Source organism: Abramis brama, assembly GCF_963993115.1.
Source record: "Abramis brama genome assembly, chromosome: 21".
NCBI lineage: Eukaryota > Metazoa > Chordata > Actinopteri > Cypriniformes > Leuciscidae > Abramis > Abramis brama.
This window is the reverse complement of record NC_139983.1, coordinates 21,864,727-21,888,766: the sequence shown is the minus strand read 5'-3', so window position 1 is coordinate 21,888,766 and position 24,040 is coordinate 21,864,727. Positions and strand designations below refer to the sequence as shown.

At 39.3% G+C, this 24,040-nt stretch overlaps 1 protein-coding gene across 1 annotated transcript in view; it reads right to left on the bottom strand.

The window, feature by feature from the left end:
• Window positions 1-24,040, bottom strand: part of pacrg (PARK2 co-regulated) — a 108,658-nt gene that overhangs the window by 58,193 nt on the left and 26,425 nt on the right. Inside the window, exon 2 of the mRNA XM_084096402.1 lies at window positions 23,594-23,728. Within this exon, the coding sequence (XP_083952528.1) occupies window positions 23,594-23,728 (135 nt within the window). The remainder of the gene's footprint in view (window positions 1-23,593; window positions 23,729-24,040) is intronic.

Below are 24,040 nucleotides of genomic sequence, written 5' to 3'. Positions count from 1 at the left end.
TTTGATTGTAAAAGACTACCATTCCACACTGCCAGTTTACTAATGGCTGCCACAACCTTGATTCATTATTATCAAAGATTTGTTTCCAGAGTGCTGGTAGGGAAAAATTATGACTTAAAAGTGCAAACAATTCCGAACGCTGAGAGAATGTCAGAGACATCTGGGAGACAACGGCTTCAACACGAATAAAACAACAGCAATGGATGTGTGAAATGATTAGTAAGTTTATGCAAATAGAGAGAAAGTGAAGGATAAACGCACAGTTTGAGATGCCACATGCAGTACTGCCAAGAAAGAGCAATAACTAAGCAACATTGCCTACATCACACGCGTGCTAAAATGCCGGTGCGCAAAAACACACAACAGGGAGCAATTCCTGCGTCTTCAACCATAAAATGGTGGTTTTGATAAGCTGCATGGTCAGGCAAGCTTTGATGATTTGGCCATGATTAGTCCACTATCAGCAATAAACAAGCTAAAACCACACAGCTGACGGCAGCAGAGTCGTAAAAACAACTTGACGGGAAGACATTACAATCTAAATGCTTTTGTATCCTCGTAAATCTGAGCCTGATCAATCCAGAGCATCGGACGCACATAAAAACATGCACCTGCACACTGCACACACATACTGCAGACTTCTATTGTTTTAAATAAAGCTATAACTACAAGTACAGTAACCTTAAAGAGATAGTTCACCCAAAAACAAAAATGGTATAATCATTTACTCACCCTCATGCAATTCTAAACATGTAGGCTATGGCTTTTTTTCTTCTGTGTAACAGAATACTTCCCTAGTATATATATGTGAAAAACAGTACGCCAACAAAGTAGTATGTCCGAATATGTAGGCCTAGTATTCAAAAAACAGTAGGCGTTACCTGGATGAACTACTACTTTTGTTGAGAGTCTGAAGTGTGCATTCGATGGAATTGTGAATGTCAGTGAAGCGAGACAACTGACGCTGTAGTAGGTCACATGACAGTGACAATATGGCGGATGTCCAAATTTCATTCATACAACTCACATTCATACTATGTAGAACATATGTTTTTAATGGTGATTGTCACTCGTGTGAACGAGCACCGATTTGCCTATGATTTCGGGCATTTGTCGGCGATGTCAACAAGCGAACATCGGGCCTAAAATCGTTCAGTGTGAACTCGGCATAAAATGCTGACTATGTCAACTCACTACATTTTGGAACAGGGCAACTGTTGTGGCTTGGGAGTTTATAGTCTTTTTGCAGTGACACACTCCTAAGGGCCTTGGCTAGGAGGTATGCTGTGGCGGGCAGTTCTCCAGTCCAGTGGTTAGAAAGGCAATGCAGATCTTTAGCACATGGACAGACAAAAAAAAAAAGGACTCATAAGTTTGTACGTCACTCCAGGTAAAGCTCATCTTCTCTCATGTGCAGCTCTCACATGAAAGTATTAGCAGGTAGCCTTAGGCCATACATGCTGGGCTGGCTCTGAAACCTTAATGTACTCACAAACTCCTCTCCTACAGCGTCCTTATCATCTTCATTTTCTTGCACCCCCCCCCCCCCCTCCCCCCTCCCCCCTCCTCTCTCTCTCTCTCTCTCTCTCTCTCTCTCTCTAAGACATACAGAGAGTTCTCTTTGTACTGATTTGTAATGGTACTGCTATATTGCTCACAGGGAGTCATACACATTTAAAGTTATTACGGCTACTGATGATGGTGTGTGTGTGTGTGTGTGTGTGTGTGTGTAAATGCCCACACCTCATTTCACAGAGAGTTTGACTCTTTCACCCTCCAGCAAATATGAGGCGTTTCATGTTCTGAGGCTGTTTGAGGACAGAGAGTGGTTTGTACCCTTGAGATTCAAACCCTGTGTTTTCATTATATTGCCTTCTGTCTCACACACATACTTGTTAAACTGATCTTGCACATGTAATCGGTTCTGTTTTGTTTCACAGTGAGAATGTGTACATGTACACTACAAAGTTCAAACTTCAAAAGTTTGAGGTTGGTATGATTTTTAAATGTTTTTGAAGGAAGTCTCATTCTCACCAAGGCTGTATTTTATTCAATCAAAAATGCAGTAAAACAGTGATATAATTAAATATTATTACAATTTAAAATAACTGTTTTCTATTTTAATATATTTTAAAAATGTAGGCTAATTTACTCCTGTTATAGAAAAGCTGAATTTTCAGCAGCCATTGCTCCAGACTTGTCACATGATCCTTCAGAAATCATTCTAACATGCTGATTAGATTTGGAAAATTTCTTATGATTATCAGTTCTTAGTATTTTTGTGGAAACTGTGATACATTTTTCCAGGTTTGTTGGATGAATAGAAAGTTCAAAAGAACAGCATTTATTTGAAATTGAAATCTTTTGTAACATGTCAGAAAACATTTAAAGAACATTAGAACATATAAAGAACAAGAGGAACCCAATGCATATCAAGGCATATGAGATTTATGCCAATAAGAAACAACCTAAAACACCCTAGAAACTACTTAGCAAAAGCTAAAAACCACACAAAACACCTTAGCAACTGCATCGTAACACCTTGAAAACCATCTACAATATTGTGGCAGGGAGTTTTGTATAGCCAAATGCCACAACAACTCTAATTTGGCTTGCAAAACTTGCTATAATGACAGCTTTGCATAATCATTGCATAATTTCCTCCCATCTCTGTCTTTCTCTCTCAATCTCACAACATCCAGTGACATAGCCAGAGAGCCATCCATGTTCAGCGGTCAATGTGATGCATGTGCGTTTGTGATGCCTCTAACTGCATTCAGAGATCCAGCGACAGTAGTTTGCACGTTTGCATTAGTACTAACTGTCATTTGAGGACTTAAAAGTGGCAGAAAATATTACAGCCATTTGTGGAGCCTTGACGCTGTGTGGAGAGGGGTGAAGTTTAGTTTACAAAGCTTTTCAGTATGAAATAGGGCTGACAGCCCAAAAGCATGAAATTAAAAACGTCCTCAGCAATAACAAACGCAGCTTATGAGCAGACTCACAGCTTGCAGTTTACAGTACACTCACATCTAGCTGCACACATGAATATTTCATGAAGCATTGTTGAAGTCATGACTCTTTACACTCAGACGTGTGAATGACAAATATAGAAATGATTATCTCATCAGGGTGTGTTAAAGGCACACTATGTAATTTTTCACCGCTAGAGGTCGCATATTCAAAAAAAAAAAAAAAAGGCGTAGCTTGATGACTCCGTGATTTCATAATATTAGAGCAGTCAAGCTTTTATTATGCCGCAGACGTGTGTTGTGTGCGTGTGTTGAAAGTTATATTATAATGCTATTCTGTGCGTTCGCTACTATGTGGCTACTAGACACTTGTTACACACTGCAGTGAGCTAGATTGATATTAGGTATGGTAAAACATGGTACTCGCGGTAAATCAAGAAAACGAGATTTAAACAATAAGACTGTGTTTAGCTATATAACAATGATTATTTTTCTGTCAATAAAGGTATCCAAACAGTTGCTCACCTGTCTAATAAAACACATAATATATTAAAGCATCTTTGGTGTTTTCATGGTTTCTACAGAATAAATCAAGGGTAACGCGGGTATGATGACATTGACAGGCGACGCATGGACACGGCCCGTGCCCTGGTTAAAATTGCTTATTTCTCTGGATTTAGACATTCTTGGAAACATTTGAGATAATGTAAGTACACAAGTAAACAAAATATATAACATTGTTCTAGTGGTTTTTGGATATTTTAATCCAAAAATCTTACATATTGTGCCTTTAAACTGTCCAAAGCGTCCAGACAGACAACAATATCAATAAGAACAGCAATAAAGACACCAATAATGTAACAGTCTGCATATAGGGGAACTCGCTCCAAGGGTTAATAAACCACCTGGATACAGGGTCCAAAATTGGGAGGTTTTGCAAAAAGTTAATTTTTGGATGTATTCATCCAGAAATACTGTATGTCTGAAAGCACTAAAGGTTATCTAATCCAGCTCTGGGCTTCCTGATTTCCTTAAGTACATTCCTCTCATGCAGGCTGCTGCCTCTGAGGGAAAGGTTATCCTCGTTAGCCAGATTAAACCTTTAAATGCCCTGTCATGGGCTTAATCGATGGGCCACTTCATTGCTGTGCTGTATCGATCCATGTCGTCAGGGGGTCGGCCTCAGCGCGGGGTTATAACACAGCAGGCAGGGATGCTGTCAGGCCCCTCTGGAGACCAAACACCCACACATCTACACGGGACGCAGGATCTGTCTGAGCTCTCCAGCCAAGAGAGAGAGGCCGAGAATGTAAAGAGACTGAGTGAGAGAGAAGAGAAAACCAAACTCAGCAGAAACCTCTCACCTTTGGCCAGAATGTTGGATGCTGAAATCTCTGCCAGCGTAGCTGATAAATCACAGAAACGAACTACCTTAAAGCAGACAGTACTGTAGATGCGGATTCAGACTGTCTTGTATGTTTTTAAACACAAGAAAAATCCAATAATACAGTTTGTAATCTAAAACAACAAATGTAAAAAATATCAGCATCTCAGTGGGGGCCTGTACACACTTTTCTCTCTGCTGCAAGAGATCTGAAAGGTCCAGAAAAACATTCTCGATTCTTATTCACTGTCATAGCTTATCTAGTTACCTATTGCATTCTCCATCCAGTACCTATAAAAAATTTGGAAACATTTTTCATGTTTTTAAAAGAAGTCTTTTATGCTCACCATGCAACATTTATTTAATCAAAAAATACAGTAAAAACAGTAATATTGTAAAATATTATTACAATTTAAAATCATTGTTTTCTATTTTAATAAATATAAAAATGTAATTTATTCCTGTGATGACAAAGCTGAATTTTCAGCATCATTTCCCCAGTCTTCAGTGTCACATGATCCTTCAGAAATCATTCTAATATGCTGATTTGGTCCTCGAGAAACATTTATTATTATTATTATCAATGCTGAAAACTTTGCTGCTTAACATTTTGTGGAAACAATGATACCATTCAAACATTTGTAAGATAAAAAAAGAGAGAATTTTATACTTTTATTCTTCAAGGATGCATTAAATTGGTAAAACGTGACAGCAAGACATTTATAATGGTACAAAAAGATGTCAATTTAATAAATGCTTTAATCAATGTAATAAATAAATGTAATAAATGCAAATAAATTATGTTCATTGAACTTTCGATTCATCAAAGTTTCCACACACATTTCCTTTCCTAATAATAATAATTAATGTTTCTTGAGCAGCAAATTAGAATGATTACTGAAGGATCATGTGACACTGAAGACAGGAATAATTATGCTGAAAATAAAGCTTTGACATCACAGGAAGAAATTACATTTTAAAAATACATTAAAAAAAGAAAACAGTTCTTTTCATTTGTAATAATATTTCATAATATTACTGTTTTTACTGTATTTTTGATTGCAGCCTTTGTGAGCACTTCTTTCAAAAACATAAAAACATTTTAATGTTTCCAAACTTTTGACAGGTACTGTATCTAGAATGGTCCCTTCATGCATTTAGATAAAATATGCCTCGGTGAGCATAAAGAAGAGCGTAAAGAGACTTCTTTAAAAAACATTAAAAATCTTTTGAACAGTAGTGAACTATATATATATTTTTTATTTATTTAATGTGTATGCATGTAGAAAAATGTGCCAGAATCAATCAATTTCAGGGGCAATAACACACACAAAACTCAGATCATTGAACAAATGCATTTCCTCTAGACCGCATCTAACCGCAGCTGAGCTCTTTACACAGCCAGACCCGGACTAGAGGGGCAATGCAGTGAAGAGGAACCATGCGCTGAAGAAAAAAACTCCACTGATGTGTCATTTTGCTCTTAATCAGAATATAAATGAGGAGGAGGAAGAAAAGGCTCCTGTGTGTGTCTGCTCCAGACACCTGCTCGGCTCTTGAGGAGAAAGGGATTGTGGAGGAAGTGTAAAGGAATGTGAGCACATTAAATGCTGTGAATGGAGCACTTTTCCTCCCTGAATGGACTAAAAAGATCACTTGTGCTATTTTCCTCTCTCTCTTGATCACTCATTCAACATCTATCTCACCTCTGATAAAAGAACTGCAATATCATAGAACTAATGCAGGAATTCATTTACAAAGCTCTCAAATTTGACCTCAAGCATATCTGGCATTACCCAGCATAGCATTTAGTTTATTTTAACCTCTCTTGTATTAGGAGAATGAACAGCAATCAGTGAGCATGCACACGCACACACACAAACACACACACAAAGACACGGGGTGTACATGTCGTTGCGATCAAGAAGAAAAAGAAGGGGGAAAAAAATCACAAATCACTGATCTTATCAGATTACTTATATTATCACATTACAACAATTAAATACAGGGGAAAAACAAAATCATTTTGACTTTAAGGAATGGCTTTTTGATAGACTTTTTAAGGAATAGCTCACCCAAAATGTAAAACTGTTGTTGTTCCAAACACGTATGGAGATATTTATGGAACACACAGGAAGAATATTTATTTTCCATACTACAACAAAAAAAATTGCTTAGATTAAAACATCTAAAAATATGAAAAATCAGCCAATAACTGATATGGTGCTGAAATAAAAATATACTACATAAATATTCTGCAAAAAAATCTCCTTTTGTGTTCCCAAAAATAAAACACACAAAGGTGAGTAAATAATGACAGAATTTCATGTGGATGTGCCAGCTCTCACATTAATCAAACATAATTGTCCTCATAATTTCAAGGTTCTGTTGAGAAAAACAGCCTTGTGTTCAAGTGCATAAGCCCTAACTGCTAGCAACAAATAAAAACATCTCAACGTGTAGCAGCGCACACTATTTACCATCAGAAATCAGTGCAAAATTTATCAGGAGCTGTAATTGATTTGACTGAAGCTGATATGTTCAGTCTATTTGTGGGACGCTTTCCACCTTTTCTTTATTACTTCAATTTGCATTTGTCCTCATCATGCCCTCTGATGGTAAATGAGCTGAGCCATGTCCTCAGCCCCAGTGCCTTTAATAAAATCACATCTGCATGGAAACATGAGGGGAAGAAAGACACGACCGTCAGGTGGACAGGCTGTCAGAGTCGGGCGTGAGAAGGGTCAACCTATCTTTATTTAGACTCAAAATAATACAGCACTTCATCTCACCTCGAACTGTCAGGGGAGGGAATGGGAAAAAGATGCTAAGCAGAATGGCGGAACCACCATGGCTCAGGACCAGAACATTTCTGTCCACTTAGGAAGTGATTTAGCATTGCTTGAGCACTGGAGCTGCCGCAGACCCCAGCCTTTGGGGGAGGATGGGTAACAACAAGCGTCCTCACGTGAGACTCAAACCCTGCAATGCGTACTCTTGTCTGGGCCAAGGGTCATTTATTGTGAAAGCCATTATGGTTATTAAAGTGCTCAGACAGGAAGATGAAAGGGGCTGCTTGTGACTCAGAGGTGGCACAGGAGATGCTGGACTATGGCACTGACGTTCATTGAGACAAAGGAGTAGACTATAAGATGGTAAACACACTCAATCCTCTACCGACCAATCAAATGCAGCTCTGATTGCCCACCACTTCCAATAAACATCTTTATACAGCCCTACTCAATTCCATCCTACTTTGATTCTCTCTAAAATGCACCATTTGGCTACAGCTTAATTTCATTAAAGCTCAAATTTACTCATAGGTTGTTTTTATTGTTATTATTTCGAGATGGAAAGCAGTACTACAATGTTTCTCATAATGGAGTCTCCCTTAGTGTGCCCATTTCTTATAAACGCCATCACCTCCCAGACTGACAGATTGCATTGAATTTTGTCATAAATAAAAGCCCTGACAAAGAGCCATTATGAAAGGTCATTAAGACTGTGGAAAATGGAGGCCATTTCTCCAAGCGGGGGAGAGGGCGGGCCGGCTCTGAGGACTGAATGAATACTTTGCTTCTAATTTTCCTCCAACAAATTCGAGCTCCAGGGTTTCCTGTCATCCCATCAGAGACCAGAGAGAGTGAAAAATGATTTTGTCTAGGCTATGAAGCCCTTGCGCATCTGAAAAGTAAACCGAATCATGGTGTGACATCAAGTAACTGCTCTTTAACTAGTCACCCCTGCTCTAAAGGACCTGATCAAAGATGAAGAAATCGAGGATGACCAACGGATGTGTTCGAGCACTTCAAAGTCTCGGATGCAACATCAAAGTGCTTGCTTCACAAAGAGACACAATTTTACATACATACACGGAACTAAAAAATGCTGAACTAAAAAAGTCTGGCTAAAAAATGCTGAGAGTTCATAGCAGGGGTCTTGTAGATTCAAATAAATAGTTGAAAAACGAAGGGAAAACGTGGAGTGCAGAATGGTTAATAATGAAGCTTAACTACAGTGTGTAAAGCCTTGCAGGTTGTCGGATGCCACGAGGCCCCCTTGAACGCGACCGTGACAGCGAGCCGGTGGAAAACATTTGTAGTGCTGATGAATTGAAGACGTCAGAAAAAGCATCAGGGATGTGCAGTCATCAAAAAAAGGTCATTTCTTATGGATCAATCTAGCATTTCGCTTCACAGATGGTTCACAATAGCTGTACGTTCACAAAATCACAAAAAGTGATCAATCTAAAGCCCGGTGTCTTTGCAGAGAGACATCAGATATCTGAAAAAAGTAATTTGCCTAACAAGCAACATGAACGAAAGGTACAGGTGTTCACTGCAGCATTGCAGAGTAAATGTATATTTTTACATTTTTTATTTATTATCATTTATTAAATTTATGTTGAATTTATCTCATCCGTTGTAGTATTCACATCTATGACTGCCCCTTTAATATTCTCCTTATATGAAAAATCAATAAGCGGATAACTGTGTTTTAGAAATGTTTTTGCTTGTCTAAACTGGTTTTTAGCTGGCCCAAGCTAGCCAATAGTAGGTACAAGCTGGTAGACCATCAAAAAAAACACACATTGATCAGCCAAATGGTCAGCTGGACAGCAAAATAATGACAAGCTCAGAAACCATCTGTTTCTTAGTGTGTATGTTTGTGAACGTTAGTGTGCATTTGTGCTTCATTCCCAATTTTTCTAATATCCATGGTCCTTTTTTCAACTTTAAGCTCTGTTCCAAAACCTAGTGAGCTACGTATTTAAAGGCATCAAAGTCTGTTCCAAATTATGCAAAGATACCTTGTTTTGAGCATTTTCTAAGGTAGCATAACATAACATGCTCAGTGTTTTCATCCACCTATTTTTATGCGCATTTTGGGATGCGCCAAAACGTGCATAAGTTCTAAAAATGCACTCAATTAAGGTGGATACATTTTTTTATCCGATGAGAAGACATGCGCATAAACTACGATGGAAACACATTTACCGAATAAATCCCTCGATGCACAAAAAAGAACTCACGTGATTTTGCCTCAACAGTGGTTGTGATTGGATAACTGGACTAACCAGCAGACTTTTTCATTGCACAACATCTCAACTGCTGTTTTGGTCATTCTGAAATGCCTGAGCCAAAGTCTATCATCAGAATGACTTGGTATGATGACCTCCCAGAAATGTCTCGCATGATTGCATTCCCTAACACCAGGCATCCGAAAGCAAGATAACATGACAGCGTTTATTGTGTTCTGCCTGTGCGCTCTGAGATGCAAGTCATTTATGATATAGGGGAAAAAAGTTTCTTCCCCGATTGCAGCGACTTCCGTTTTTATTACAGATATTTTGAGCCAATTTGAACACATGGGATGGAAAAGCTGCTTTATGTTTTAATGCGTTTTTCCAATTTTGCGCAAAAGTTAAATTCTCAACTTTGGATGGAAGCATAGCTAGTGAAAGAAATCCAAGACGGAGAAATGCTAGCATCAACACAAAATTTCAATGTAATGAAAAATTAATGAATTTAAAAGCAACATGCTAGTTAACGGCAAAATCTATTAAATCAACTGCGAGTCAGTTTTTTCTGAGTTCCTGCCTATGTAGAGGATTTCATATCAGTCACTAATGAGTTTCCATATCAGTTATGATGCTGCCTACTGTAGGTAGCCAACAAGGCATTTTACTAGGCTTTGGAACAGAGCTTGGTACTTAGTGCAGAGATAATGGAAACCCACACAGAGGCTGTTCAAACCTCCAGTGAACAGGTCTGTGGGGGGTCTGTGTCTCTCACACATGCCAGTTTAAGGGGGTCTTACACACACCACACGCAAAAGTAAACATTGTGTGTGTGTGTGTGGGGGGGGGGGGGTTCTGTGTCTCAGAGGACCTCTGTGACAAAGAGAAAAATATGCTGATATGTGGAATTTAAGGGAGGAGGCAAATACAACAGCTCAGCACTTTTAGGAACCTGGCTACTTCTCTGCCTCATGCTAGTGACAACAAAACACACACACCCCTACATTATGAGACACAAAATAAACACTTACTGTACAGCCACACATCGCAATACAAACTCACATACGCTGGCCGTAGTCAGAGGTGCTCTGAGGCTGTAATAAGATTTAGTCACAGTGCTGGGTCAGTTCTCAGCCATATTGGGGTCAGAGATGTGGTTGTCACCTTGGCCCCTCATAAATAATTCAGCGTTTTAATAAAGCGCCACCTCCTCTGCCCCACTCTTGCGGGCTTACAAGCCACCATTCGCGTCTCTCCCTCTGCTTTTCCCTCAACCTTGCTTTCCTTTTGTTTTGCCCTTTTTTTCTGTGACACAGACTGACAGTAGCTGTCCGTTTGTTGAGAGCAGTTGGTGTGAAAGGAGGTGTTTGATACAGCCGGCAGGACGTCACGTCATTCTCTGGCCTACCCAGTCGTTCTGCCTTTTATGCAACGGCGAGAACAAAGCAAGGTGACACTTTGACAACATAGCTTGCTGTCTCCTCCATCACTCTCGCATTATCAGAAAAGAAAGGAAAAGAAAGATGAACGCAGTCAGCAACTCCTCCCCTCTCTCTCCTCCATCCCCTCTCTATATTCATCTCTATTTCTCCTCTATCCTGCATCTTTGTGTGTGTTAGGTGGGGAGATAAGGACTCAGGGGCAGGATCATCAGTTCTGATGTAGTGACTCAAAGTCACATCCATCAGGACACAAAGGCAGTCAGACCCCATAATGGAGGAAAGTGTGACAAATTCGCTAATGAGCTTTACAATGTGACCTAGACACAAATTCAGTGGCATCCACTCAGGATGAGACAGATCTATACAGCTGCTAATGTAGGTAATCATGGGTAGGGTGGTGCAGTGGACAGATCTGAGCTGGAAAGCAAAGGTTGAAGGTTCATGTTGATCCCTGTGCTTCTAATCATCTAGAACAAATTCAAATGAGCTGTAATCATGATCAAGCACATAGTAATTGACTACAATGCTTATTTCTAATTTGAAATAGGTTATAAGTCACACACACACACACAAATGTTATTTAAAAAGATTGTTAACCTAAAAATTACAATTCTGTCATCATTTACTTAGCCACACCTGCATGGAATTCTGTCTTCTGCAAAACACAAAAGAAGATATTTTGAAGAATGTTTCAACACACACAATAAAGGCATCTTGTCAAAACATCAGGATCGGGCATGCCTCAATGCCTTCCACCTCTGTGTATTCCGTATGCCATTTTCAGGTTTCAGCATTTTTCAGGTTTCTCAGTCTGAACCAACCATACAATCACATCACACAAACAATAGCTAAACTGACTGAAGATCAGTCACTGTTCTGCAAATGTCTGGGGGTTCTCAGAACACCCCAGAGCACCAGAAACAGGTGATTGTGCCTAATCTCATCGACCTTAAAATGTCATGTGGGAGAGAGACCTACTAAGCCTGGAGAGATAAAATTATATTTCACTTTTAAATTAAATAAATTCACAGAACAAAAACAAAACAAAAATGTATCTATAATCACAAATTGATGTGGTACATACTGTAGCATCCGATATAGTCCATATGGGTTTACACTGGATGGATGGATGGATGGATGGATGGATGGATGGATGGATGGATGGATGGATGGATGGATGGATGGGTGGATACTCCAGCAGATAGACAGGTAGGTGGATGGATGGATGGATGGATGGATGGAGACAGACAGATTAATGGACATAACTGGATGGATGGATGGATGGATGGATGGATGGATGGATGGATGGATGGATGGATGGATGGATGGATGGACAGAACAACAGATGGGGGAATGGAGACAGGCAGGCAGTTGGATGGATGGATGGATGGATGGATGGATAGATGGAGACATGCAGGTACAGATATACAGGCAGGCAGATAGACAGATGGATGATGAAGACAGTGAGGAAATGGATGGCTGAATGAACGCAGACCGGCAGGTAGATAGGCCGACAAACAAACGGCGGCTCAACGGACGGATGGATGGATGGAAAAAGATAGAAACCGTCAGACTGACCGACCAACAGTTCAGTATTTTTTGTTCAGTTTGAGATGGAACAGCGAGTAGAGGGTGAATGTGAGGACAGAGACTGCCAATGCAGTTACAGAGAGAAAAAGACAATCAGAGAGACTGTAGACAGAGAAAACAGCTGTAAGGTGACTGCAGAGCAGTAGGAAGACAGGAACCGCCGGAGAGACAGTCAGTGAGACAGGCAGTCATCATCTGAGCAGCTGCAGGGAGAGAGAAGGTCAGATCAGTCGCAGAAAGTTACAGAGCAGCCATTTGGGAGACAGACAGGGAAAGAAGCCAGATAGAGTTGCGCCCAGGGAAGAGGTGTCGCTACACCTGGGAGACATGAACAGCCCTGTGGGTGTCTGAATTTGAATATGAATGTCTTTCCTGATTCACAACAAGGGCAGTGACAGGGGCACTTTCATCTGCGGCAAGCGCATATGTGCCTGCGCACCCTACAGTGCATTAATCACAGGGACGCCAATCCAAACACGCCGACCTTGAGGTTACAAGAAAGACATTAGGACCGTCTATCCTCTCAAAAGAGGGGGGAGAAAAAGCTTTCAAGGTAATGAAATTCTGCCATAAGTTAAATAAAACACTTGTGGGCACAGGCCAGGGCTAAGATATATTTAAAAAAAATAGATTAAATTGGATTTCTTTCTCTCCTCCACCCCCCACCCATCCTTTCTTTTAAATTAGGCTTAAGTGCGTGTGTGGCGTATTTCTTCTTTCTCAGGATAACAGCATTACGGTCCAGAATGAATAGAATCATTTCCAAACCAATTAACCTCTGACAGAACGGATGAGTGGACAGGAATGAGAGCAAGTGGGGAGAGAGAGAGTGTGGTGGAGAAAGAGGCTGATATCTTTTAGAAAAAAAGAAGAAAAAGGGGAAAAGCTCTGCGCAAGGGGACGGAGTGAGTGACAGGGGTCTAAGATAGTGACGAGACCAGCATGACAGCGACAGTTAGACTGCGGAGTGAGGCAGACGGAGGTAGAACATCAAATGTCTGACTCCCCCCAGTCCGTTTCCCCTCCGCCAGCCCCGGTGTGCTGCTAGCATTAGTATTTGACATTAGTGTGTGCCCTGCTCATTCTCTATGCTGAGGAGTGTTTGGCATCCAGCTGCTTTGGCTCCATTTAGTTAATTAAAAGCTCCATTTAGATCTGCAGCCTGCTGGCTATGAGCATGTCAATCAATTGCAGCTCTGTGGCTCAATGTGGGGCAGAACGACTGATCCGACATCCACCCATCCCCGGTGTGTCTAGCTCCTTCGGCCAAAGTCTGGGCTCTCAAAGGCACCCATATTTAAGTTCAGATACATCAAAGACTGCAACTCACTGCAACTTCTAAATTTCTCCTTATAGTGAATGGCATGGACAGACTCTCTTTATTCAGGGCTGGAAAACACGAGAGTGCTGGAAAGAGCATCATTAGTGATTCAGAAAATCCAATTTTAAACTTCCCAGCATTTCACATTCTTTTGCCTTTGCTTTAAACCCCAGTAGATCTGGACACTGTTGCCATACAAACATTGTATCAGTTTGAAGTTTCTGACATCCAAATATTCAAATGTCCTTCTATAAATTGCCACAATGCCTTTCTGGAGTTATTCCAGGCCATTACATTAGGTAGGGCTACGAGCAAATGTACAGTAGTTGATCGATAAAACACATTTCTAGTAGCAGCCCATAAGTAAAATTAATTAAGCACTTACTCTCCATTCTCGAGAGAGTGGTCTTTCATTTTCATTCCTCTCTTTTTATTTTTTGCCCTCTCTGCTGATTGCAGTTGGGTTATGTGATTAGTTACAGGCTAGGGTCTTAAGCAAGGGGGGGTCAAGGTTTGGCTGGTTAGCATGGGTAGTTAGCCCCTGCAGGCAGATGCCGTAACTACATCATTATGTGGGCAAAAAGCATCTTTCTCCTCTGACGGCCATTCAAAAGTAGTTAAAATATTATAATATTAATTATAAAAATATACAGCACCAACATAAAACATAAAAAAAAAAAAAAATAATTTTTTTTTCAGTCATAAAAAAAAAGTGGCAGTGGTGCCCCTTTCACATATACAGTCTTTACTGGTAAATTACCGGTGAGAGATTATGTGTGAACAGGACCTTTTCAAAAATACCGGTAAATTGGTTCCAGCAATTTACCCGTACATGAAGTTGTAACATTACCGGTAAATTTGTATTTTACAGTAAAATAAAAATACATAAAATGCAATGTTAAACAATGTGCAGCTTTTCACCATACATTTAGGTTTTTACTGTATAATTTGTAAAAAAAAAAAAAAAAAAAAAAACTAACAATGGCATGTTTTACAGAAACCAAAGAAAAAAATCTTCTTTTGTATTCTGCAGAAGAAAGTCTTACAGGTTTGGAATAACATAAGAGTGAGTAAATGAGGACTATATTCCCTTTCATGCTTCCTTTGACGTCACAGCCCAGGACAGTCATAGTGCTGCCATCAACTAATCAAAATGTCATTTTCATGCAGAGTGATTAATGGCATGGCATTTATGGCTCAGTTGATTGACTCAAAACAGTGTCCAAAACTTAGTGCCCATGCCAAAGATGGCATTAGCATTTGAAAACGACACTGGAAATATGCTTTCACCTTTTTCCATATCAACTCAATATCTCCCTTTGAAGGGCAAGAGGTTGTTATTGGACTGCCTGATCTGTACAAAAATCTATGCGGGCAACTACCAGTGACAGGGTGTTTTTGCAAAATGATTGAAGGCATCCGGAAGGAGCAGGTCTTCTCTTCTCTCTGTATTTAAACAGGTGTACACCCTGCCAGGTCTATAATGAGGCTGCTCTCGGATTCCAAAGTGGACCGTGGGATTAACTCCTGAGAGTAATGCTTCTCCTTGGACGGGTCATATAGCTGTCAGGAGAGGGTCTGTGCTCACATAAGGTACCGCCCATTAAAATGCTAATGCACAGATGGAGATAAAATAGAAGGGGAATAAAAACACCCCACCTCAGCGATGTGTCTGCAGTGTTACACACACTAATACACTTACGCATACAGTTCTTCTCATCCCCCTCCTCATGGCATAATTCAATCAGGGGATTGAATGGATGGGATCGCTAACCCTCTCCATTTCCTAAAGCACTTGATCAGATTAATTGATTCCCAGTCCCTGGCCCCCCCGCCATCCACTCCACTCCACTCCCCCAGTAGCATGATAGCAAGTTTATATTGATGTTTGCAATGAAATGCTTCTATGAAAAATAGAACACAGAGATGGATGAATGGATGGATGGATGGATGGATGGATGGGTTAATCAATGGATGGAGAACCTGTTCTTAGTCAGAAGAGTCTGTGGTTTGAATCATGAATCAAAAGACTCTTCTGAGCTAGTTTATTTTAATGAACCTCTTATAAAGGCTCAAAAACTCAAATGTATGATTTAAGGATTTGCATCAGTATAATGACTCAATCACTGACTAGATCAGTTCTTGACTTGTACACTGACTGAGCCACAAGTCATTCAAAAAACAAACCATAGGGAACCAGACTTGTTAAGTGGAAACAGAAACAGAATCATTAAATTCCTCAAAAGCCTGTTTAGAAGAACACACATGTTTGGCACAAAAATATCTGTCAATTCAGTCACAAATCCTCTTGGTTGGTCAGTATTTATCACAAGTTCAATGGCAAAGAGATCAGAACACCTCTTTGTAAAAGAATTGTCACATTCACAGCATGCAAATTGTCATGCCGGTCTGAACAGATGCATTAACAGCATTAACATTCATTCAAATTAAAATGTATTGCACCGAATTTTAACACTGAATATTCGTCTTAGTGTGAAACAGGCATTAGCCTAAAGCTAGTCCACAATGCCCCAACCAACACTAAAATCCAGTGATTGCTAGCTGTTTTAAATCAGTATGGTAATTGTCTTGCCTTTTATTGCAGTCTGTTATAACATGTTCAATTGTTGTTTGTTGAGTTTTGGGAAGTTTGAGAAGTCTGGTGTAATTTTCCAAAAATGCTGAGGTAATCTGACTTCATTGCTGATCATTGCCATGGCAACGAGGTAAGCGTCATTGACTCCACAGAAACAAATGAATAGAAGTTCATACTCAGCTATTTATTTATTTATTATTATTTTTGTGAATGTTTTTGTAGTGAATGGATTCAAGCATTTAGTTTTTTAATTATAGAAAACAAAATATGGGCTCATGTATTTAGCATTAAACAAATTTGATCACTAAAGTGCTTAATCTACAATTTATTTCTTTGCAGTTGGCATTTAGATGCGAACAGCATATAGAAACACTTTTTTGGGGGAGGACTGGCCAGATTCTCATCCCTATCAGTGACCAGGTCATCAGATCTCTCTCTCTCTCTCTCTCTCTCTCTCTCTCAATGGAGATCCCTGAAAAACACTTTGGAGCACCATAGAATTGATGAACTGTTCTGATAGCAACAGGGCCAAATGCGAGAGATGCACAAACACACAGAGAGAGAAAAAGAGTGAGAGAGAGAAAGAGAGAGACCTCCTGCTTACTGTTATCAGTCTACCGCACATGTTCTTAACACACCACATGTCAAAGCTTTAACTGCGGAGACAGCACGAGAGAATTGTGAGGACTCTAAAAATATCAGTTCTCTACTTCACATCCCTGTGCATTTAAACGCTGCCCTTGACATTTAAACAGCAGCGTCTGTCCTCATACATCAACACACACACATACATCTCCTGCCTGAATACACACATCTGAAGGCTCACACATGAGCAAAAGTTTCAAACTCAATGTTTAAAGATGCAAACGCACACAGTAATAACCAACTCGAAGGGGCCTTCTAAAGGACCATGTTTACCTTGAGGCATAAAGACAGGGAGGTACATAGGAGAGTAGAAGGGGAAACACTTTAAAACGCCTGCAGGAATGCACTGCTGCTCCCTGCTGCACAGAGAGGGGGATACACACTCAACAGAGGACATGAGATGAGATGAGATGAGATGAGATGAGATGAGATGAGATGAGATGAGATGAGATGAGATGAGATGAGATGAGATGAGATGAGATGACACAAGATACAGATACAGATGTTAAAAGGCATTGGATACATCATCTTTGGCCATCACAATGGTCAATTCTTACAAATTAATTCACTCTTTTTCACTTGTTGGTTTTGAAAAACTTTTATACAATTTTAAAGAAAAGTTTAAAGTTAATAACTCTAAATGTCATTTGGTGTAACCATAAAGAAATGTAACATTTTCAAACTCTGAAAACATTTGAGAGCACATATCTTAACTATTTTTTTAAAAATATATTTAAATATATATAAGGTAAAATGTTTTTTTTTTTTCACATATCATGAATTATTAATTCATAAACATCTTATTTAAATATCCAGATTTTTAAGTCACACCACATGACATATTACATCTTAAACATACCTTGCTTTGTCAAAAGTCCAATTATCTGATACTTTAAGACATTTTTTGACTATGACACACTGTCATGAGGGTCTGCAGGGGTCCCATGTAGGCTATCATTAATTAATTAATTTTAAATTTATTTGCATGTTGGTTTTTTATGCTTTTTTTCTTAACTATGATATCAGGACAACTGTATAATCCTGACATGTATGAAAATATCAAACTGAATTTTAATTCAGAAATTAAACACATGCTCATATAGAATCGGGTGTATTCAAGCTGAAATTGCATTTTTCTGTGTATTTATTTAATAAATGAATAGATCCAGAGTGTCGTATCATTGACCCAATGACAGATCTGCAGCGTGTTGGTCTGACATCACATGATTAAACCAGCTAGACGAAAACAAGACTCTATTACTGCTTTCTCTGCCTCTATTTTAGACAGATTGATCTGGTCACCTCATCTTGAACTATTGCCCCAAGGGTTCCTCTGTGCTAACACTTCACGTAATACACCAGCCTTTCATACGCACATATGCTGCTACCACTTACACTAACCTAAACCTAATGAAACACTTACAAATGCTCTCAGCCTCAGCATGACCTCTAGGTGACCTGTTACCCCTTATATCACAGGGGTCGATGGGGGCATGATTTTACTCATGGATACGTGTTTTATATTTATGGAGCGAAGGCGTGTAAATACTGCGTGTGAAAAGCAGAATCAAATCAACGGCAGCATGAGAAGGAAAATCAATAAGCATTACAGATGCATTAGATGTGACAGCTACAATTTCATACACCACTTCCTGTCGGCTCCCAGCAATTTCATAACAACACAAAGAAAAAGAGACATTATTTTTTCAAAACGTAGGAAAATTCACTTTGAAACTTGCTTTTAATAATTCATGCCGAGGCTCTGAGTTTTTCAACCTGGAAAAAGAGAAATACTCATGAAGGAGAGAGAGGTGAACGTCTGTTTTTTGTAAGTTGTGCTTGTCAGGGGCTGTTCTGATCCCTCTGAATTAGAGCGAACACAGCAGGTTAACACTGATAACACTACTGCCGGCCTTCATGAAATAAACACAATGTCTAACCTGCAGGCACACACAGACTAGTAACAGTCCACTATTAGGTCAACCACAAGCTGTAAGACTGCAGTACAGTGGGGACAATGAACATCCCTCTGATTGATCAGAGCTCTTTCACGTTTCTTTTCCTATGAAGATGGGGATCGTTCAAAAGTTTGGGGTCATTTAGATTTTTTTATGCTTTTGAATGCTCTAATGCTTGCCATGCATTTAAAGGAACACTCCACCGTTTTTTGAAATAGGGCTTATTCACTGTCTTTCCTACATTTAGATAGGTGGGCAAACGCATTTTTGTCTCAGTGCATGCATTGTCTTAGTCTGGCAGCGCCTCCGCTAGCTTAGCTTAGCATAATAAATGGAATCCTTTGTTGCCAGCTAGCATGTCGTGAGTAAAAGTGATCCAAAAAACAAAAACAAAAAAAACTAATTACTTCTTGTGGCCTGCGTATTCACAACGAGTACAAATAGCAATGCAGATTAAGACTAGGCGATTTCCTAGGCAGATATTGACTTGGGACTATATTGGGGTGAAGCACAGGGGAAGCACTGCTACTTGGGTGCAGAGATATCACGCAACACCTGAAATCCCCCCACGTTGAGCCTGGTCATCGATGGCAGTATCTTGTCCCACTCACCACAGCACAGACACTCTATTTCAGTCGGCATAGGTTGGCATATTCCCCCACACTCACACCACCAGTTCGTGTTAGCTCTCATCCTCACGTCCTCAGGCTGTTGAGCGATCGCAACCTCCTTCTCCTGTCGTTCTATTTCCAAAGCACACAGCTCCTCTTCTGAAAACTCTGGTTCATAGAGGTATGGTTCTGGATCTTGACTGTCTGAGAAGTCACCCTCTTCGTCTCTCACAAAATCCGCCATGTTCATCGCCATTCACTATGTCTACTGTAGGAAAAATAGCCAGCTAGCTACTATTCACACTGGTATGTTGATGTTGCGTGATATCTCTAGCAGTGCTTCGCTGTGCTTCACCCCAATATAGTCCCATGTCAATATCTGCCTAGAAAATCGCCTAGTCTTAATCTGCATTTCTATTTGTACTCGTTGTGAATACGCAGGCCACAAGAAGTAAATAGTTTTTTTTTTTTTTATCACTTTTACTCATGACATGCTAGCTGGCAACAAAAGATTCCATTCATTATGCTAAGCTAAGCTAGCGTCGGCGCTGCCAAACTAAAACAATGCATGCACTGAGACAAAAATGCGTTTGCCCACCTAAATCTAAATGTAGGAAAGACGGTGAATAAACCCTATTTCAAAAAACGGTGGAGTGTTCCTTTAATGGATGAAAAAAAGTAAAAAATAAAACTGTGAAATATTATTACTAGTGCTGTACAATTGATTAATCGCATCTAACATAAAAGTTTTTGTTTTGTGTGGGTATGTGTATGTCTACAGTATATATACACAGCTATGCACACACACACAGACAAGTAATATACATATAAATATAATAATATATACACACACATATATTATGTAAACAAATACATTTATGTTAGATGTGATTAATCGTGATTACTCGATTTGACAGCACTAATTATTACAATTCAACATTTTCTATTTTAAAGGTCCCGTTCTTCGTGATCCCCGTTTGGACTACATCCCTCTACTTCGTTCTTTAATGACGTCACTAGAACCGTTTTTTGACTAACCTCCGCCCACAGGAATGCTCCCTCAACTCTACCGAAATTCGTTTATGTAGGCTACTTGCGCACTTCTTATAACTTACTGTGTTAACTCAGCTCTTACGGTGATTTTCTGAAGTAAAACTGACGCTTCATCTTTTGTGTGATGTACAATAAACTTTATTAAACTCATCAGTATATGTTTGATCATCATTCAGACAGCAGACTTGTAGGCTATTAATAAATAATGGATACATACAAGCAGATGACAAATACGTTATAATAACCGTAATTAAACTACTAAACTATACCTGTTATACAGCACTCTGACTCTGTAGGCATTATTGTCCGACTCGAAATGAACACCGTTACTGAGAGTTTCTGGTATTATCATCATTCCGTGAGATGAAATTGTCCTGACAGACTGAGCGCGACATTCAGACTGAATGAATGAATTTTTAAAAATCGTACTGACCCTAGACCTAAGTGTATATTAAAGGTGCGATAGGTGATCTGGGAAATGCTAACTTTAGCCTGCTAGCATTGAAAACATGATCCCACAAACCAGAAGCGAGACGACCAGAGACAACGTTAGTGGACTACATCATGTGTCATTCACCATTGAGAAAACTTTACAGTACAGTGAGGGGAGAAACAGAAGCGCTTGCTTGCATACATAAGTACTTGATTGTGAAATGACTCCAGTTCAGAAGTTGACAGAGGAAAGAATGCACTATATTTCAGCTTCAGTCATATGTGAATTCAGGACATAGCAGCAACACAGTCGAATCTCACTGAATTATCTGCATAGGGCATAGTCAGCAGTGCATAAAACTGCAATTCATACATAAAGTGTTATGACTTGAAAACACCCCTTCTGTGATAAAATTATGAATTACTAATAGAATTAGTGAAAAGAAATCAATTTTTCATTGTCATTTGCTAAAAAAAAAAAATTCACAAAACTGCTTATTCATATTTTACTTCTACAAAATCAAGGGCATGTGGTCCAACAAAAAAGCAGAAACAAAAAAGGAAATGTTCTTATAGAGAGGATCCTCTCATGACTGTGTCTCAAGGTAAATTAGTCAAGGCAAGTTCAGTTCATGTAGTAAAAAAGAGCACTAGTCATATTTGACAGTTTGTTGCTTTAGTACAATACGTATGGAGAAAAGTGATATTCAAGTCAAATATAATTGAATCATTCAAAAAAGTGGCATCTCAAAGAAGAAATCAGCTACAGGTTGTTTAATGTGTGAATTCAAGAAGGTGTGTCTGAACATCTGAATAGAGATACACAGGGCCGGAGTGGGGCCACTTTTCAGCCCGGGAGTTTCAGGCCCAAGACCGGCCCACTTTTTCCATGGTGGAATTCCAAATTAGCACTTTTTCTAAATTGGATAAATGAAGCATCAGTTCAGCTCTTACTATTGTGTAGTTTGTATTAATACCATGGGTTAACAAATAATGTAAAAGTTAAATAATAATTCACTTAGACTTTATAAGAAGCAATTACGACTTTATTTCACACAATTCTGACTTTATATTTCGCAATTCTGACTCTATATCTTGCAGTTCTGACTTTATAAGCAACTGCAACTTTATTTCACGCAGTCCTGAATTTATATCTTGCAATTCTGACTTTATAAGAAGCAATTGCGACTTTATTTCACACAATTCTAACTTTATATCTCGCAATTCTGACTCTATATCTTGCAGTTCTGACTTTATAAGCAACTGCAACTTTATTTCACGCAGTCCTGAATTTATATCTTGCAATTCTGACTTTATAAGAAGCAATTGCGACTTTATTTCACACAATTCTAACTTTATATCTCGCAATTCTGACTCTATATCTTGCAGTTCTGACTTTATAAGCAACTGCAACTTTATTTCACGCAGTCCTGAATTTATATCTCGCAATTCTGACTTTATAACACACAATTGCGACTTTATCACACAATTCTAACTTTATATCTCGCAATTCTGACTTTATAACACGCAATTGCGACTTTATTTCACACAATTCTGACTATATATCTTGCAGTTCTGACTTTATAAGCAATTGCGACTTTATTTCACACAATTCTGAATTTATAACACACAATTGCGACTTTATTTCACACAATTCTGAATTTATAACACACAATTGCGACTTTATTTCACACAATTCTGAATTTATATCTCGCAATTCTGACTTTATAACACACAATTGCGACTTTATATCACGCAATTCTGACTTTATATCTTGCAGTTCTGACTTAAGCAATTGCGACTTTATTTCACACAATTCTGAATTTATAACACACAATTGCGACTTTATTTCACACAATTCTGAATTTATAACACACAATTGCGACTTTATTTCACACAATTCTGAATTTATATCTCGCAATTCTGACTTTATAACACACAATTGCGACTTTATATCACGCAATTCTGACTTTATATCTCGCAATTCTGACTTTATAACACGCAATTGCGACTTTATTTCACGCAATTTTGACTTTATATCTCGCAATTCTGAGAAATAAAGTCAGAATTGCAAGATGTAAACTCGCAATTGTGAGATAAAAAGTCGCAATTATCTTTTAAAATGTTTTATTCTGTGGCTTAAAAAAAGCTTCCATACCTCCTGGCCTCTTCCTCCCATCCATCCTCCCTGACGCGTCACGGTAGGGCCAGCCCAGCTATCGGTAGGTGCCGGCGGTGCCGCGGTAGCCTACCTGAGAAAACGTTTTGGAAAAGACGGACTATGGACCCAACCAACTCTATAGGAGGGGAGGGGAGAACTCCCTCACATGGTACAACCCATGCAGAGGCTGCGCGCTGCGGTGTCAGAATGCGAAACGTGTGTAGCCTATGTAACTAACGTGACATTGAAATGTGAAAAAAAATAAAAAAAAAAAAAAAATTCCTCGACCGGCCCAAAAGTGAAGCGGCCCACCGGGAATTCTCCCAATTCTCCCGATTACCCACTCCGGGCCTGGAGATACATAACATACTAGAAAGACAACAGAAGCACAAGTCATGTTTTATCTACCTTCCATGCAATGCGGTTGCCTTTAGAATCATGTTCCAGGGCGACGGGAAAGTCTCCACGCTCGTAGAACTTACGGAAGGCCGTGGGTTTAGCTGGCCGCTCTCTGAAAGCCCCTGCCGCCGGAGGGCCCACCACCTATAGAACACACAGAGAGAGAAAGCCTGTCAGATACTGTGTCATCAGAGGGAATGGCAGTCCTAAAACCATCACAGAAAATGAAATATGTTTGATCCTCTTTCATCCCAATGTAAATCTGCTTTCTTTCTGATGTTGGAGGAAGCATTTATCTGTTTTATAGCAACACACAACAAACCATAAATTATTCACGATGCCTGCCTCATAAAATACAATCTACCACATCACACAAAGTATGTATTAGCAGCATAAATAAACTGATGCATTCACCACAACATATGGGATACTGAGTATGTGACAAGCTAAAGAAAA